Raw genomic sequence first — 16,295 nt, 5'->3', positions numbered from 1 at the left:
AGAAATGGTCGCACGATTTAAAGATTAACAAATAGTCCAAAATGTTAAGCAAATTGTCTCAGAAAAACTCTAACTAGTAAAAGTTTTTGATGGACAAGAAAATGTTAGTTATTGTACGACGAGGTTAAAGTCTTCAGAAATAATATTTAATTGTTCGCCTTTATTGTCGGGCGATCGTTGTTCCATAGACGCATTACAGTGCGATGAAAATTAAACAACCAAACAAAGAACTACCATTTCGATTCAAAGGACGAATAATGTATGCATTGCTTTATTGTTACACACTAGTATGAGTACAAATATGTTCATCGGATCATCGACTTTTGAGTGTAGTTAAGCTCCTAATAATTAAGAGACCGTTTTCGTAATCTGTTCACCATCCTCGCTGACCGGTAGGACAACCGAACAGCATTACTTAAAACAAACTGGACACATTGCGCCATTGGCTACAACATTGCTCTTCTTTGCCGCACCACTGCATGATGTACATTCTGTTTGAGAGAATATAATTGTTGACGCGTTTAAAAGCTTCCACAGATGCAGGTCTACGTCTAGTATCATATATATGTATCTTAAAATGTTGAATAATTTGCATCATCGTTCAATATTACAAGTATTTGATTTTAACCCAATTTTAGCTACATAAATAACCTAGGACACAATCTATTTCTACTACTACCTATTTTATATGCCGCTCTATCCTTCCCCTTTCCAGGTAAGTATACTCGCGATGCGATCGCGGTGTCTTAACCAGCGATGAGCGACGATACGATGAGTAAACCAACTGACCAGTTACGAACGTATATATGAATGCAATTGTAGAGCGTTTGTTTGTTCTACTGGTGTAACTTTCTATCCGTTTGCAGTCTGCTAAATCAAAGTAGAATGTTTAAAAAAGATTCTAAAGAGCGTACAAGCACAAATGAACTAGAGGAAAACATTCATTTGCAACTAAAAAGGGATTAAAAAATGGGAATCTAGTTGAGTTGAATGTCGTTTTCAATTGGAGAACATTCTACGCAGCGACCATCGTCGCGCGGTTGGCTATTGCAGAGCTTCACAGTTTTTGCTAAGCATCGTTCTACTGAGCCTGAGTAGGAGCAAATCAATCGGGGTACGATAAAGAGATACATGAAATACCCACATAGTCGTGATGGCGGGGTATGCAAAAAGAGGTTTTAAAAAGTAACAATCGCAAAACGGCGCAATTGGACTGGGAAAGTAAACGATTCTATGAGGTCACAAGGGAATTAAGACCATTCTCATACAATTTTGGTCACACAGATACAACACATAAAAAACTACAATTTTCACGTTTCCCGGCCACATCTGAAAGCATCATGCTCCAAGTTGGATTGCTTAGCTCTTTGCTTACGTTTAAAATAATTTGTTTGGCTTAACTATCCCTCCCACTGGTGTGCATTTTCAAAGATGCACTCCCCCCACTGTCGTATAGCATCATTCTAATCTTGTTTTTTCTTCTTTCTTCGTTTTGCAATTTTGCACTAACTGTAGGCAACACTAAATATATATATCGACGTCTCTACACATGTTTTAGGATGTAACTGCTGTCTTTTCAACATGCAGCAGGTTCGCCAGAAGCTGGTTCCTCCTCTTCGGCGGTGTCATTCGATTGAACACTGGGTTCATTGTTTTGTTCCTGGCAGGGGGTGGGCATCGTCGGGGAAGATGAAGATGCTGCTGCAGTCTCATTGCGATCGTCCTCGGGCAGATCTTGTTGCTTTTCTTGATGGGAGTAGTCATTGTCCTCGTCCCGTACACCTTGTTCCATGGCAGACGAAGGAGCTGCTTGCTCCTGTTCCCGCTGCTCTTCGAACCGCTCGTCCGCCGATGCTCCGCCGAATTGCGAGCTATCTTCCTGTGACTGACATTGATTTATCAGCCCATCGGTTCCTTCCACTCCACGATTAGGATGATCTCGGCCACCATTATCGTCCCCTTGGTGGTAGTTTGTATTATCCTCGCGAGCATACTGGTCATTGCCACCCATTTCGTCCGGCTCTTCTTCCGGTTCCGGGGAGTACAGGATGGGCTGTGGCCTTTCGTCATCTGCATCATCGTTTCGGCGATGATGATTGCGCTGGAATCGTCGATCGCTCATGGCATCGCCGTCATCTTCTTGTCTGTTCAGCGGAGCATTGTGCATATCTCTGGCGGTATCGTTTTCACTGTGTCTGGACTGGTCATCGCAAATCGCCATGTCGTCATTTTCCGATTGTCCTTCTCGGCGTTGCTCCTGCTGATCGTTCTCTTGCTCGTCATTTCCGCCCGAGTTTCTACGCTGGCGGTTGCTTGCTCCGAACTGTGTTTGCCGTCCGGTGGTCGGCCTATTGCTAGCATCGTCCCACGACTCGTTGTCATCGTCCCATCGGGCAGCAGCACCAGGGCGATTGCCTCCACCATTGCCACGGTTATTGTTGCCTCCTCCGCGGGCATTATTGAACCGCTGGCCTCCACCAGAGCCACCACCTTCACCCGCACTTTCATCGCCACTGCGCCAATTCTGTTGCCTTCCCCGTCCACGGTTACCTTCGTCGCGGTTGTTGCCTCCGTTGTTGCCCCGACCACCCGCACGATCGTTCCAGTTGCGACGATTGTTGGAGCCATTGTTGTTACCACCAGAATCGTAACCATTGCTATCTTCGTTGCGATCGAAGAAGCCACCCTGCTGCTGTTGCCGGTCTTCATTGAAAAACTGACCACCACGCTGTTGCTGCTGGTTGTTATTTCTTCCGAGCCGGTTGGCAAACATTCCGCCGCGTCCACCCTGCTGCTGGTTGCCGAATGGTCCATTGCGGCCCTGGTTGCGCCCGGCGAGGTCTCCGTTTCCACCAGCCGCATTGTTGTTGAACCTATTCTGCTGGAAGTTTCCGCCGCGTCGCGTAAAGTCTGCGTCCCGGTTGCCAAAATCTACGCCGAAACAAGGGAATCACAATGAAAATACTGTACGAGAGTGTTCTTCATCCTGCAATTCTACTTACCGTCTCCATCATTGCCCGCTCGCGCAAAGAGACGACCGCCGCCGACACCAACGCCCCCGGCGCGTTGCTGTTGATTATTGAATTCCAAAACGCCGGCCAGCTCCCGCAGCCGCTCCGACAGAGGTCGGTCATCCTGCTGGTTGTTGCCACCACCGGCGCCGCGGAAATTATTGCCTCCTCCGCGATCATTTCCACCGCCACCCCACCGGCTACCCCGATCGCCTCGATCGCGTCGGCCACCACCATCACCGCCAGCTCCTCTTTCGAAGCCACCGCCTCGCTGATCACGTTCCCTGCTACGGTCACTACCGCCCCGACCCCGAAGATTATCTCGCGCCTCGTCGCTGCCGTGCAGAAAGTCTCTCGCACCGCGACCACCTGCCATGTTCGCTTCGCCGTCGGCGTCATCGCTGCCTCCATCCAGCATGCCCCCGTTATCGGGCATATTTGGTCCGGAACCCGGCATGTTTGGCCCTGCCGCCGAACCGCCAAAGAAACCAGCAACATTACCCGGTGGTCCCGGTTGGGGACCAAGGTTTGCGGTCGGAGGCATCAACGGTGGCGGTGGCTGATTAAAGAATGCACCGGCACCCTGACCACCGCCGACCATCGGGGCAGGGTTGGAAGTGTGTTCGTCCTCCATCTCGATGTCCATATCATCTGCGGACGATTTACTCATATTGGAGCTAGAACTCATCAGATTTGCCGCACCACCACCATTACCCATCATACCCGGAGCAGCAGATGAACTGGACGAAGGCGGCGGCGGAGGCAGCACACCGAAACCGCCCATCGGCAGCGGCGGAGGATTGCCTGGCATCATCATCCCTGGAGGGGGCACATTGATTCCCAAGCCAGGCACCATGTTCGGTCCCATCGGGATACCCATCGGAATTGGTAGTCTGAAAAAGGCATAAACGAAACATTTCATAAATACATCCCATTCCACGCGTACTGATAGAAAACTCGAACGATCACTGTACCTTGCCACTGGGCCCATCGGGAATGGTGGCATTCCCATTCCCATCATAGCGGTTGGCGGTGGCTGACTTGTGTCGACCGCACTCAGTGGGAACAGAGACGGATTTAGCATTCCGGCGGCCGCAGCAGCTGCAGCTGCCGCCGCTGCCGTCGACAGGTCCGAACCGTCCAGCTTCTTCAAGCCCATGCCCGGTGCCAAACCAAGGCCCATGGCTGCGGCGGCTGCTGCTGCTGCTGCTGCTGCCGTTGGGCCGGTGGCTGCAGCCGTTCCGCCTGCGGTCGATTTTTCCTTCATCCACTGTGGAATTGTATCCTCATCGAACATACCGCCATCCTCGAGCGTTTCGAGATCCGTGCTGGGGCTTAACTTGGACCAGGGAATGTAGCTTACGCCCAGATCCAGATCCCAGTAGTCCTTCCATTCCTTACTCTTGACGCCTTTGCCGGCGGCCCAAGAGATCGTGATGGTGCGCCCGTGCATCTTATGGTTCTTCAGGCTTTGCATGCACTTGAACGCATCCTGTCTCCGGTTCATGACGATAAACGCACAGCCCCTGGGCGGTATCATATCAATGCTCACGATATCACCATACTTGCCGAACGTGTCCGATAGCTCCTCCTGCTGAACCAGCTTCGAGAGATGCCCGACCCACAGTGTGGTGCTGCAAACTGTTTATGGTAGAAAGTAAGAAAATAAGAAATTTTATATAAAATCTCGATCAGGCCGATAAAAACTATATCTAATGTCTGAGCATCGTATGTAGAGCAGCAACCGCAGCGTTGGATAATGCAGCAAAAAGTTCTTGTAAGCCGATAGAACAACATGTGGCGTTAATATTGAATTTTAAGTCTCACTATTCCAAGTTAACTCTCTGTGGTTTGATGTCCTATTCGCATTAAAATGTCTGAGTTTCCCAAAAGGCAAAGGAAACAACGTCAAAAAAAAAAATCAAAAACGTTACACATGTAACGTGATGTACCAATTCTTGTACATTTTCTTATCTCACACTTGACGTGTATGATTATACCAAATATTGAAGATTGTTCCGTTTGAAAAAGTTATTATTATATCACCATTGCTCTAATTAACTCGCTAAATGAAAGAAACAGTCATTATTGCCAAATGACTGTTTACAAAAGATTCATAACTGTTTGGGTGGTTTGCATACAATCATCCCTACACCCATTGGTGCTTTTTGACATAATAGAGGTCAATGAGTGAAGAAAAGTGTTTTGAATTACTATCAAACAAAAGATGATCAACATGCGGAACTTCACCACATATGCAACAGTATCAAAATGTTCTGGCGACACTGAATTCCCATCCATCATTCAACATCGGAAACATTCACCTAACTTGGGGTAGAACGCTAACCAACATTTTTGAAATGAATGTTGTCGAGCCAACGCAAAAAGGCCACATGCAGTAACAATAAAGCAATGATTCCCTTCGAAATGGGTGTGTCAAAAGCGTTTCAACCCCTATGGAAAAGCCAGCCAAATTTAGCAATCATAAGCCAATAACCAAACACACACACACGCGCGCGTTGCGTAACCAGAAATAACGATTGAATGGAACAGAACGACGAAACACACAGCTGCCACGCGGAAATGCTGCCGTCACACTATTATCAGTTAATTACACTGCACCTCCGTCACATACACTAGACACATATCCTTAGCATCCTTGTACACTGTGCGTCCTGCTGTAGTTGCTGTCACCATCTCCATGATCATTCTATCGCACACACTCGGACTTTTCGGACTTTCTGATCGTGGATCTCCTTTACTCAGGGTGGTCTTTGAAGTGGTCTACTATGCGCAATGCCACGAAGCGAAGCCACAGTTCCACGACCATCGCTGCGCTGTTGCTGCTATACACACGAGATGTCGACACTACGAAGCACGGTTAAGGATGATATGACCCCCTCCAACGCAGGGTCGTCGAATCATCCAGTGCCCTTACCACTCAGGTGCTCTTTTTTCATCTCCGGCAAACCCTTCCGTTTGCGCTCCCGCTCATGTTCCTTCTCCCGTTCCCGATCCTTGGCCGACGTGCCTCCGCGATCGCGGGACGAACGCCTGCGGGATGATCTTGGCGAAGCTGACCGCGAACGGGAATGCGAACGACCGCGACGTCCGCTGGTTCCACCGCCCCGGCGATCGCGCGGTGATCGGGATCTGCTTTTACGCCGCGACGAGGACGACGACGATTTGTAGCGATCGTTGTTGCCACTTCCACTTGCGGTTCCACTGCCTCCCAGTCCGATGCCTCCGCCGCGGCTGCCACCAACCGGTAGGGGATCTCCCAGGATCTGGATGGTTTGATGAATAAAGAAAGGAGAAAGAGTGTTTGTGTTGCATTTGCAGCCCATTTGCAATAGATTGCCCGATGTGCCATGTCACGATCGCATCATTCACACAGCCATGCAACAAAACGTAGAGAGAAAGAGAGAGAGAAAGAGAAAGACAGAAAAGAAAAAAGAAAAATGGGAAGAAAAGATATCGTTTAAACTTGTACATCTCCCGTGCATTTCCGCAGCGCAGTATCGTGTGTCCGTTCTATTCAATCATCTGGACGCGAGGTTCGATCTCTAACAGAGGTTTTGTTTTGACTTATTGGCTTATTGTCTTATTGACTGTATAGACTATATTGGCTTTTTGGCTTTTTGGCTTTTCCATTAAAACGGTTCCCATCTGATTTCATGTTGGCATTATGTTGAAGCAATCGAATACCGGTTGTAATGATGAACAAGGGTACAATATTTCAATCCTATTCAACTCGAATAGGAAGGAACTTACCGTACATCCAACGTTGACACACTCTTCCCATTGCGCTTTACGATACCGCTGGACTCTTCCTTCGGCCAAAGGAAGTGTCCAGCAGGTTTGGGGTGCGTGTGTTTTAAGGCGCCAATCTCACCGCAGTCATTTTTTAACCCTACCTTTCGTTGCTGTCGGTCGCCTTTTGTGATCGTTTCCTCCGTTGGTCGATGAATAAACGTGTTTTTTTTGGCATGCCACATATAGTTACAAATATCTAACAGCGTCTTACGTGACGGCAATTTTACATCATATAAAATTTGTTATGATCATTTTATCTTGCTTTTATATACGTTAATGGCAGATGAATTAGGTTTGTTCATAGTTGTACAATTGGCCAACGTATGGCTTAGTAAAATGCATATTCGCTCGATTTTTTACATTAGTTTAATAAGAACTTTTATATGATCAACCCCACAAAATGTAGGTATTGATAAAACAGTTTAAAAGAATTAAAAAAGCTGAAATCTCTTTTTTTGGCGTAAAAATAATCACAATCTCTTATCTTTGATTGAAAATGTGGTCTGCTTGTGCATTGTTATTAACATAATAAAATCTTAATCCTTCTTAAAAAGCAAAAAGGCTTCGAAATGAATACCATCTAATCTTCAATGTTCATCATTCGACGTCATGCGTTTAGCATTCCACAATGAATCTTAATTTTGTACAAGTTCAACATTGGCACAGACTAAAATACATTGCATAATGTATTATTATTTTGATTGAAACGATCAATCATTGCATTCACCACAAATAGGCCACGCGTTTCGATGGACAAATCCAAAATGCCTTTGCTGCATTGCTTGCATTCTCATACGAAGAACAGAAACGGAGAACGCTACTATCTACTGTCTGTTAATGATAATCGTTATAATCACCTCAACTCCTGTTATTGAGACGTCGTTATCAGTATCAACATCCTTCGAGTGACCTAGATCGATGGTAGATCGATAGTGTACAGCGAAGATCCAGCAGCGAACCGAGATAGTGGGAGAGACAAAAAGGCACAAAAAAAAGAAAGAACAACACAACCATAATTAGCAACATTGTATTGGACGGTGGCTCTGCAGATTGTTGTTTTGCAACTGGTGATGCTTACCGGCATTTACATCAATCGGTGGCTGCCGGCTAAGATCGCACTCGTTGGCGAAGGGTAACTTCATCAGGACGCTGGCAAGATGCTTCTCGAACTTCTCCTCCTTCAGCATCATTTCCGACAGCTTCGTTTGCTTCTCCTCCTGCTGCTTCAGCTTCTGCAGGTTCTGCAGCTGTTTCAGCACGTTCGGGTCGGACAAAATCTGCGCAATGTTGCCGGCGGGCACCTGCGACAGATCGGGCATACCGGCGTTTGCCGGTAACGGTACCGATGGCGAGTTCTTATCGTCGTCATCATCGCTGCCGTAATCGAAGTCCAGCAGCTTCTTGTTAAACTTCACCTGATCCTTCGACACTGCGTTGGCTTGATCGCCGGACGTTTGGCGCATCAGAATTTGCTGAAATTGTTGCAGCTGCCGTATGGTGGACGGGTCGAGTTGTTTCTGTGAATGATTATGTGCCCGCCACCCAAAAAAAAGCATAGAAAAAGAAGATATCTCGTAAGCTTTGAACTACACACTTCGCTGGTGCTGGGGGCAATGGAATTGATTGTTTTGTCTCATTACCGTTTCGCCCATCTGCAGCTGACCGCCGTGGTCATCCATTCCACCACCCATCGAACCTCCTACCGGCGAGTCGTGTGGCAACCCGCCCGGGTTCATCCCGTTCGCTCCCGCCGCCTGCTCCTGCAGCATCTGTGCATTGTACTGCTGGTGGATCGGGTGGTCCGGATTCGCGAGGTCAAACAGCGGTTGGATGACTTCGGGCAAAAAGACCATGTTCTTCTGCCAGAGATTTAGCACCCGAATAATTTTGCTCTACATAAACACGAAAAAAGGTAGTTAAAAGCGTGATGCAGTTGTGATCTGGCCCTTACATTGACGCTCACCCTCGAGCGCGTCGGTTGCCATGCGGCATCCGCAGCAGGCTACGAAATAACAACCACACCGCTTGAGCCACACTTACCTTATCTTCGGGCGGGCAGCGAAACAGATGCGCAAACGTGGACTCCATGTTGCGTGCAAACCGCGGTGCGAACACATCCTTCTCCGGACCGAACTGATGACGCGATTGGCGCACAATCGAATCGATCACGTACAGGCCGGGAATCTTGTATTCGCACTTGCACTTCTGGATAAACTTTTCCACACTCTGCACCACATGCTTGTAGAACTTGATCGCCTTCATTGCACTGCGGGTAATCGAGGCCATTTTGGCCTTCGATATGGGTGGCTTCGACTCATAGAGCCCGGACAGCTGTAACGGCATACATTTGGGGCAGGGATGGAAAACACTCGATTAATAGGATGATTTTAGGCAACATTCAACAACTGCACAGACTCCACGCCCCCAAACAACAAACTCTCCTTTGACCTCCATCGTCATCACACAGGGAGGGGAGTAGTTTGACGCTTGAAGCAAACAAAAAAGGGTCATTTGGCACACTACAAATCGGGTAGGGAAACACTATAATCCGCCAGCGGATATCGATCACGCACTTCAGCACATTAGAAAAGGATTTGCACCCTTGCAATCAACAGAGTTAATGACCTTCTTATGACAACAACAGTCTTCCGTCGCAGACTGTCATTTTCACGCACTTTAATATGATATTCGAAGTGTTTTTTGTTCATAGCGCTTATCGCATGCATTTTTTGGCACCAGCGAACCTTGCCCACCTCGGCCCTTTGCACGGCACAAAGTGGACACGACCCACAGCACACTTCGCTTCCCCTCCACTCCACTCCACGCACACACACACACACACACTGGACCGAAATCTCACCTCCTGGTTGAAGACCCGGACCGTCTCCATGCTGGTTGCTTCTATTGACGACGCCACGGTGATGGATTTCCTTCAACACTTCGCACAACAAACCAAAACGTAACCCAAAGGGAACCACCGCACGGATTCTACCACGACGTAGCAGCAGCTGCCATGAACACTTGTCGTCGAATCACCCTCACGGCATCAATGGCCGTCTTTTCGGGCAGATTATTTTACAGCACGGTGCACTCGGGCGCACAAAAGCAGTGCTATCCGGTGGAAGGTTTTCACTTGGCACAACAAATCACTAGCCGTTAGTGTTGGTCGCGTGAAAACGGATTCCTAGCAGCGAAAAGGGATTCGTTCTGCTCGGGGCAAGCGAGCGTAAGCACGGAATTTTTCAAAATGGCTACCCCCGTGGTGTCGCTCTGCTGGGAATTGGCAGAAGAAGAAAAAAACGGCTCGCCCGCTGTCAAAATTGTGACAGTCACATTTGACAATCGATAAGTTTCCATTTTCAACAGTTTTTTTTTAATGAAATTTGATATTTTAAGTTCTGCAACCAAAACAGTCCCCTCCTTTTGGTTTAATTCCCAAAATGCACCAAACAAAGGGTATTTTCTGCACCATTTTCCTGCCGCTCATCAAAAACCGACGAAAACTACCGGCACAATGTAACGCAACCTCGCGTAACGCTTGCCAAACGTCAAAATCGGCCCGTAACGCCTTGAGCAGGATCGTCGCACAAAGATGGCGTACTTTTCGATGTCAAAGCAAACGACAGAGCGGATGGCGTCGGGTATCGCGAAAGTTTAACGCAATTGTTGCGGAAAAATACTGCTGAAAAACGAGCTAAACTATTCGCGTGTTGATCGGGAAAAGCGGCGCTCAAACGTTACCGTGTGTGTCGGAACGCTGCACGAATGTTCTGCGCGCAGAAAAATAGGTAATAAAGCAAGTCTCTCCGCACGGCACAGTTTTGTTTGCTTCCGTCGGTGCAAGAGTGTGGTTATTGTTTGTGTTTGTGAAGCGATGAAAAAGTAACGCAAACGATGCATTCGATCGATTTTACTCGCGTTGCGTAGTGATAGCATCCGGTAGCTAGCGGAAGAAAAATGTATCAGCCAGCCGAGTACGGAAGTGAAAGACGCATCGTTCCGGTCGACGATATGGTTCGGTTGCTCGGTTTAACCCTTCTCCGGTGGTTCGCCTTTGCGCCGGGTTGAGGCAAGCGTGCTGCTGCCGGAAAGTGATGCAGCTTGCTGCGTAGTACAGAAATAGGTCAAAGCAAATCGGAAGAAGATTGCTTGACACTGTTGACCCGGTGTACAGAGTGCGTGCAAAGTGGTGCATCGTGCCGTTGCATCGAAGTGCACTGCAACAAGCCCGGTGACCGTACGGTGTGCAAGCATAGAAAGGATTCGAAAAGCTCCTCTAGTGACCGTCGTCCGTCCGTTCGTTCGACCGCCCGTCCTTTCGTTCGTCCTTCCGTTCGTCCGCCGGTCCGTCCGTTCGTCAGCTATCGAAAAGTCGTCGTTCGCTTATCTTGAACCGCGCTCGGGTGCGATGAATTCGTCTGTTGACCTCGGTATTCGCTGACAAAACACTCCGCCGCCGGGATCTGTGTCGGAAAATCTCCTTTTGGTTACGTTATTTTCGGCGTTTCGGTTCGCGAAATAAGCAAGCATCGGGTCATGCAAAACGCTAACATGCCGCGACATGCTGTTCGTATGGTCGTAATATTTGCGACGGATTCGCACGGTTTCCGGTTACGCGATTCTAGAGGAGCTTTCACTATCCTGCACCTTCCCGCAGAAGCACTAGATGTAGTCGATGTTGGGCGCTGTTCGGAATACATTTTTGTGTGTGCAAGCGGATGAATTGGAAACGTCCGCCATGCTAGCCTGATCTGTAATTTCCTCTCAACATTGTCCGAGACGTGGTACTAATTCTACTTGCTTTTCTTGTTTTATCGCCTCGCTTCATCCTTCATCTTAAGACTCGCACGAAAAAACCGTCCCACAATAACATAAACAAACACACACTTACTCACTCCACGCCCGCTCCACCTAAAGGTCCTGCATCTGTGGATCGCATGGATTCGGTGGTTCGGTGTAGTGCGTAAACGTAAAACGTGCAGAAGAGTGGATTGCTTTGATTAGCATACCGGCAGACCGAAGAGAAACAAAAAGCAAAACAAAAACAAAAGCTCCACAGCCGCGTGTGTGCTACCGTGGTGTTGTTTTTACGGACCGGTACTTGTGTGTCCGCAGCCGCGAAACGATGTCATTACGCCGGCGCGATATAAGTCCTCCGCCGCGTGGTCCGGGAGGCGGTGGCCCACTCGGTGGCGGCAGCAAACTTCGCATGGATCGAAATCCCAGCCGGGCGAAGATAACTGGTGAGTCTTTCAATTGCTTTACCTACACTGAAATGCGGAAGTGAAATGCTAACAATCTTTGTTCAATTTCCGTAGATCCAAGCCACCCAGCTGGCAAGCGGAAGGAAATTGATATGGTGATGAAGAAGGCCCGCGCCTTTCCGAATGAAACCTGGGACAAGAAGCTGCTGGAGGTGGAGGAAAAGGATCCGAACCGTTGGCGCCATACGGGCTATAAAAAGCTGTACATCGAGGACGATCCGAGCAGCTCCGACTCGGACCGTGGGCCGGGCGGTGCCGGCGGTCGCTATGGCAACGGCAGACGCAGCCGTTCGCCTCGATCGCCTCGCCCGGCTCATCGACGTTCGCCGTCGCCGATGCTAGCGATGCGCAAGCGGCACATGTCGCCGCATTCGCCAGTTCCGATGCGGCGCCGTTCGCCCTCGCCGTCACCGATCAGCCGGAAACCGCCCCCGCCGGAGCTGAAGCGGCGACCCCGGTCGCCGTCGCCGCGAATGCGCCGCAAATCACCGATGGGTGGCGGCATGATGCGTCGTCCCCTGTCGCCTGGTGAAATGCGCAGGCGACCGTCGCCACCGCCTGGCATGGGACCGGAATCACCGCGCAGGCCGCCCCGCCGAATGTCACCACACCTGGGGCCTCCACCCTCGAAGGGTGGCCGTCTTCCGCCAGTACCACGCTCGAAAAGGCCTCCCTCGCCACCGCCAAGGGTTAGTAATGCTTTGTAGAAGCTGTAGGTTCGAAAATTAAAATTTAACGAAATTGTTATCGACATCGTTGCATACTACGTATGAATTCAATGATTTTGGTTGTCATATTTGGTCCTGGTTAAGGTTGTACTGGTTATTCCATTTGCAAATAATTTAATTGTGTTTCCCCCTGTACTGAATGTAGATGAGCCGATCGGCATCCATGAGCAGCTGTTCCGACGATTCCTGTTCCGGCTGTTCGGTCGACGATCATCGCCGTCGACGTCGCCGTTCTAGGTAAGTGATAGTAGATCGCGAGCTAGATGGCAAAAGCAATCGTGTAGTTCTGGAAATTTCGGACTAAACGTATTTCACTATCCTACCGTAAACCTCTGTGCGACGAGTTCGTGCGAATGCCGGAAGTTCTGGTTCTTATTGCTATGATTCAATACTCATGCAACTTCATTGCACAGATCTCGGTCGTTTTCCAATCCGCGCCCACGCGTTCGTTCGCCGCCGCACAACAACGGTTCGAAAGGCCTCCGCCGCGAAGGTCTCGCGGCAAGTCACGAAAGTCGTCTGCGCCCGATGAGTCCACCGCCAGTCGATCCACGGCGTAAGCATCTGCCGCTACCGCAAGAACCCCTGCCAAAGGGTCATCGCGTTCCGGAAAAGGTAAGTTATTTCGGTTGCGAACCTTTTTGTCTGTCAGTTCGTTAATCTTATGTTTTGCCATGCTGTGTCCGCAGCCATCTCGTGAGCATCGTCCATCTCGCTCGATTCCACAGCCGCTGCCAGAGCCGCGATCACGGCGCCCCCAAACACCGGACTCGGATCGTGCTTTGTCCCCGCCGAAACGCTCCAAGCATGGAGCGAAATCGTCCAGTTCCGGTCCCGTGCCAGAAGATGCACGACCATCGAAAGTACGTCCATCGAAACAACGGCTACCACCACCGTCCTCGGACGTGCTGGGCGCGAACGGTCACGATGCAGCCGTATCCGGTGCGGCGTCCTCATCGTCCCAAACCGTACACCCCGCAGCATCATCGAGCTCATCCGGCACGGGCCACAAGAAACACCATAAAGACAAGAGTGCCGAAAAGCTGCGCGCTCGGGTTAAAATAGAAGGAGAACCAAAGCGCCGGTCCCGACTCCGTTCGCCGTCCAGCGGGTCGGAAGAATCGAGCAGCAGTGAAAGCTCGCTGCCCCGCTTTACGGCCACCACCCGGATGACACTTTCGGAGCGCTTCGGTAAGATGGCGCAGTGGAGCGTCGACCGGTCGAACATGGAAAATATGCGCATCACCAAGAACTCGGCCGGCGGTGATCTGAAAGTGATGATCGAGGAGGAGCTCGAAGCACCACCGACCCGTTACACGTAAGCATTGCTGACCTGTGATCATTATTTGTTTTTAATCATTATTGTTTTATTTTTGCTCTTTTTCTGCTTTGTGCAGCTATTCACCTGCCCCGGCCGGTCACTTCCCAGAGGAGCTGATGACTACTGGACCGAGCGGTCTGTCGTCGTGGGACGATGTGCGGGTGCGCTACGAATACTACAAGGGTCGCGGATACTTGCGCGATCTCGATCTGCAGGACTATGTCAAGTGGGAGGAGTGGTGGTACAAGTACCAGGAATGGCTCAAACAGGAACGCTACTACGAGCTGTGGGAACGTTCGCAGATGAGCCGCCGCCGAAAGAAGATTCCCATTTCGCAGCGATTAAACTAGAGTGTAATTAATCAATCGTAGCGACACAACGACAAACGTATGTTAACTGAAAAAAGATGTTTTTTAGGAAGAAATAACCAGACGTTGGTCAAAACACACTTGTCGCTAAACGCGGATGAACTACGAAAGTAGATTTTCGTAACCTTCCCGTGCATCATTAATGTACTATACAAAATATTTCATTTATTTTATCTATTTAAACCATTAATAAGAGTTTAGCATACTTTTGTAGTACAGTTTGATGCCGGAGTGATGCGTTTGGTATATTTTTCTCTTCAATAGCTTGTTTGTGTTGGACCTTTTCTTTTTTACCCCAAAAGAAACCTTGATAGTATAGTGCAATTTTGACGAATTCATTCTCATATTTACTTCTTTTTTTCTGTTACTCTTCGATCTATTTACAAGCTTTTCTATTCGTTTGTGCAGCGCCGAATTTAGTTCAGGAATCACACAGAACAGAACAGAACAGAACTTGCACGGTACCGAACAGTACTGTGTTCTATCTTCCCTTGTCACAGGCAAGACGTTGGTAAAGTATGAGGAACTCCTCTATCTCAGTAAATTTAACATTACACTTAAAGCTGTAATAGCCAGAACGTAAAACAGGCAAACATGTTTTAAGAGCAATAGATGTGTGACCTCAGTTCTCCAGTTACGGCGAGGATCTTATTTAAGCAATGTCGAAGTGCAAATCAAGAATAGATTTTAAACACACATACACACAAAATAAATCCACTTAATTGTATGCCTTCATTACAGAAGTTCCGTTTCGGGTTTTATCGAAATGTCGAAATGCGTCGTGGCTTTTTTTTGTCTTGGATGTGATTTATTTCCACTCCAGTTGCAGTTCCATTTGTTTGGTTACATACAATTTCCTAACATTTTCAAACAACCCACGCTGGTACGGGGTCTACCTGCTGTGACGCGCTTCACTCTCATTGCGCCTTGCCCAGTGCTTCAATGTGCTTCGAAATGTCCTCGGCGGTGGCGTTTGTTAGCGTGACAGATTTCTCTTTTCCGAGTTCTGCAAAGAAGTAAAGATACTGCATGAAGTTCACCACGCACACATAAAGCACTGCTATCAGCAGCATCGTTGCGAATAGCGTACCGTAACGTGCCCAGAGCCTCGGCTGCACGCCGCTGCACTCGCGCACCAGTATCGGTAGGGACGGATTGTCCCGCTTCAGCTGAACGTAGCGTGTGTTGACGAAATCACTGCCGAGCGCGGACCGTGGAAAGAGAACGAAACACAAATAGGATGCCAGCGCCGGTGAACGATTGTGTAACAATATAGATCTTCCTTCACTGGCAGGAGCGGGTTCCGTGGCCATGTTTACTTACCGTACACCCTTGGATTCTTCGCCAGTTTGGCAGAGGTGCAGCCGCAGCTCCTTGATGGAGGGGTTTAGTCGCGCAAAGCGCAGCACGGACAGCCTCATCTTGGTTTTATTTGCGAGAGTTCTGCCGAATAAGTTATCTCCGACGACCGAGTGGAATCACGCACCGAAGAAAAACAAACCTTGCGACGGGGGATCTTTTTTCTGACAGCTGATTTGAACGGTCCGACACATTTGACAGTTCGAAACACAACGGTGTGGATGATTTGGTTTGCAAAGGATGTAGAAAATGTTGATTTCAACGATTTTGCACAATTAATGGTAGTCAATTATTATTTTTTATATACAAATTGTTCAATTCAGATAATAATTGGTATTGCCCTTCTGTTTGCGCAAAAGAAAAATTTATCTGAATAAACGTGATTGTCGAACTGTCTAACAACAAACATCCGACAAACAGGAAAATAT

The 16,295-nt window shown here is 48.7% G+C and overlaps 3 protein-coding genes across 5 annotated transcripts; 1 reads left to right on the top strand and 2 right to left on the bottom strand.

Moving 5' to 3' along the window:
* Nucleotides 1–242: 242 nt before the first annotated feature.
* On the bottom strand, nucleotides 243–10,110 carry LOC121589060 (SR-related and CTD-associated factor 4). 3 transcript variants are annotated; one of them, XM_041907645.1, is made up of 10 exons: nucleotides 9,688–10,110; nucleotides 8,868–9,158; nucleotides 8,468–8,719; nucleotides 7,906–8,344; nucleotides 7,685–7,737; nucleotides 5,950–6,298; nucleotides 3,986–4,652; nucleotides 3,726–3,904; nucleotides 3,003–3,662; nucleotides 243–2,931 (listed from the first exon to the last, which is right to left on the bottom strand). In XM_041907645.1, exons 1-10 carry the CDS (start codon nucleotides 9,715–9,717, stop codon nucleotides 1,577–1,579), a joined length of 4,275 nt encoding a protein of 1,424 aa, XP_041763579.1. In that variant the 5' UTR covers nucleotides 9,718–10,110; the 3' UTR covers nucleotides 243–1,576. The 3 variants fall into 3 exon arrangements, with proteins under 3 accessions (XP_041763579.1, XP_041763580.1, XP_041763578.1); XM_041907646.1 differs by having other exon boundaries at nucleotides 3,735–3,904; XM_041907644.1 differs by having other exon boundaries at nucleotides 3,003–3,904.
* A 285-nt stretch (nucleotides 10,111–10,395) lies between these two features.
* On the top strand, nucleotides 10,396–15,243 carry LOC121589062 (serine/arginine repetitive matrix protein 1). Its single transcript, XM_041907648.1, has 7 exons — nucleotides 10,396–10,615; nucleotides 11,669–12,070; nucleotides 12,146–12,780; nucleotides 12,965–13,056; nucleotides 13,233–13,434; nucleotides 13,509–14,137; nucleotides 14,217–15,243. The coding sequence occupies exons 2-7, from the start codon at nucleotides 11,953–11,955 to the stop codon at nucleotides 14,488–14,490; spliced, it is 1,950 nt and encodes a 649-aa protein (XP_041763582.1). The 5' UTR covers nucleotides 10,396–10,615; nucleotides 11,669–11,952; the 3' UTR covers nucleotides 14,491–15,243.
* A 51-nt stretch (nucleotides 15,244–15,294) lies between these two features.
* LOC121589063 (NADH dehydrogenase [ubiquinone] 1 alpha subcomplex subunit 2) lies at nucleotides 15,295–16,049 on the bottom strand. Its single transcript, XM_041907650.1, has 3 exons — nucleotides 15,832–16,049; nucleotides 15,599–15,705; nucleotides 15,295–15,514 (listed from the first exon to the last, which is right to left on the bottom strand). Exons 1-3 carry the CDS (start codon nucleotides 15,927–15,929, stop codon nucleotides 15,426–15,428), a joined length of 294 nt encoding a protein of 97 aa, XP_041763584.1. The 5' UTR covers nucleotides 15,930–16,049; the 3' UTR covers nucleotides 15,295–15,425.
* Nucleotides 16,050–16,295: the final 246 nt, after the last annotated feature.

Source organism: Anopheles merus, chromosome 2R (assembly GCF_017562075.2).
Source record: "Anopheles merus strain MAF chromosome 2R, AmerM5.1, whole genome shotgun sequence".
In the NCBI taxonomy this organism is placed as follows: domain Eukaryota; kingdom Metazoa; phylum Arthropoda; class Insecta; order Diptera; family Culicidae; genus Anopheles; species Anopheles merus.
This window is presented reverse-complemented; position numbering and strand designations above follow the sequence as displayed.

Bases quoted from the DNA above. Each gene is read 5' to 3' on its own strand.
- LOC121589060 (XM_041907644.1), bottom strand. From the start codon at position 9,717: ATGGAGACGGTCCGGGTCTTCAACCAGGAG. The intron at 8,345-8,467 runs GTAATGAGACAA...AATCATTCACAG, and splicing joins AGCTGCAGATGGGCGAAACG to AAACAACTCGACCCGTCCAC. The intron at 3,905-3,985 runs GTACAGTGATCG...TGCCTTTTTCAG, and splicing joins CCGATGGGCCCAGTGGCAAG to ACTACCAATTCCGATGGGTA.
- LOC121589062 (XM_041907648.1), top strand. From the start codon at position 11,953: ATGTCATTACGCCGGCGCGATATAAGTCCTCCGCCGCGTGGTCCGGGA. The intron at 12,781-12,964 runs GTTAGTAATGCT...TACTGAATGTAG, and splicing joins CTCCCTCGCCACCGCCAAGG to ATGAGCCGATCGGCATCCAT. The intron at 13,057-13,232 runs GTAAGTGATAGT...TTCATTGCACAG, and splicing joins CGTCGACGTCGCCGTTCTAG to ATCTCGGTCGTTTTCCAATC.
- LOC121589063 (XM_041907650.1), bottom strand. From the start codon at position 15,929: ATGAGGCTGTCCGTGCTGCGCTTTGCGCGACTAAACCCCTCCATCAAG. The intron at 15,706-15,831 runs GTAAGTAAACAT...CGCGCTCGGCAG, and splicing joins GAAGAATCCAAGGGTGTACG to TGATTTCGTCAACACACGCT. The intron at 15,515-15,598 runs GTACGCTATTCG...ACTTCTTTGCAG, and splicing joins GAGGCTCTGGGCACGTTACG to AACTCGGAAAAGAGAAATCT.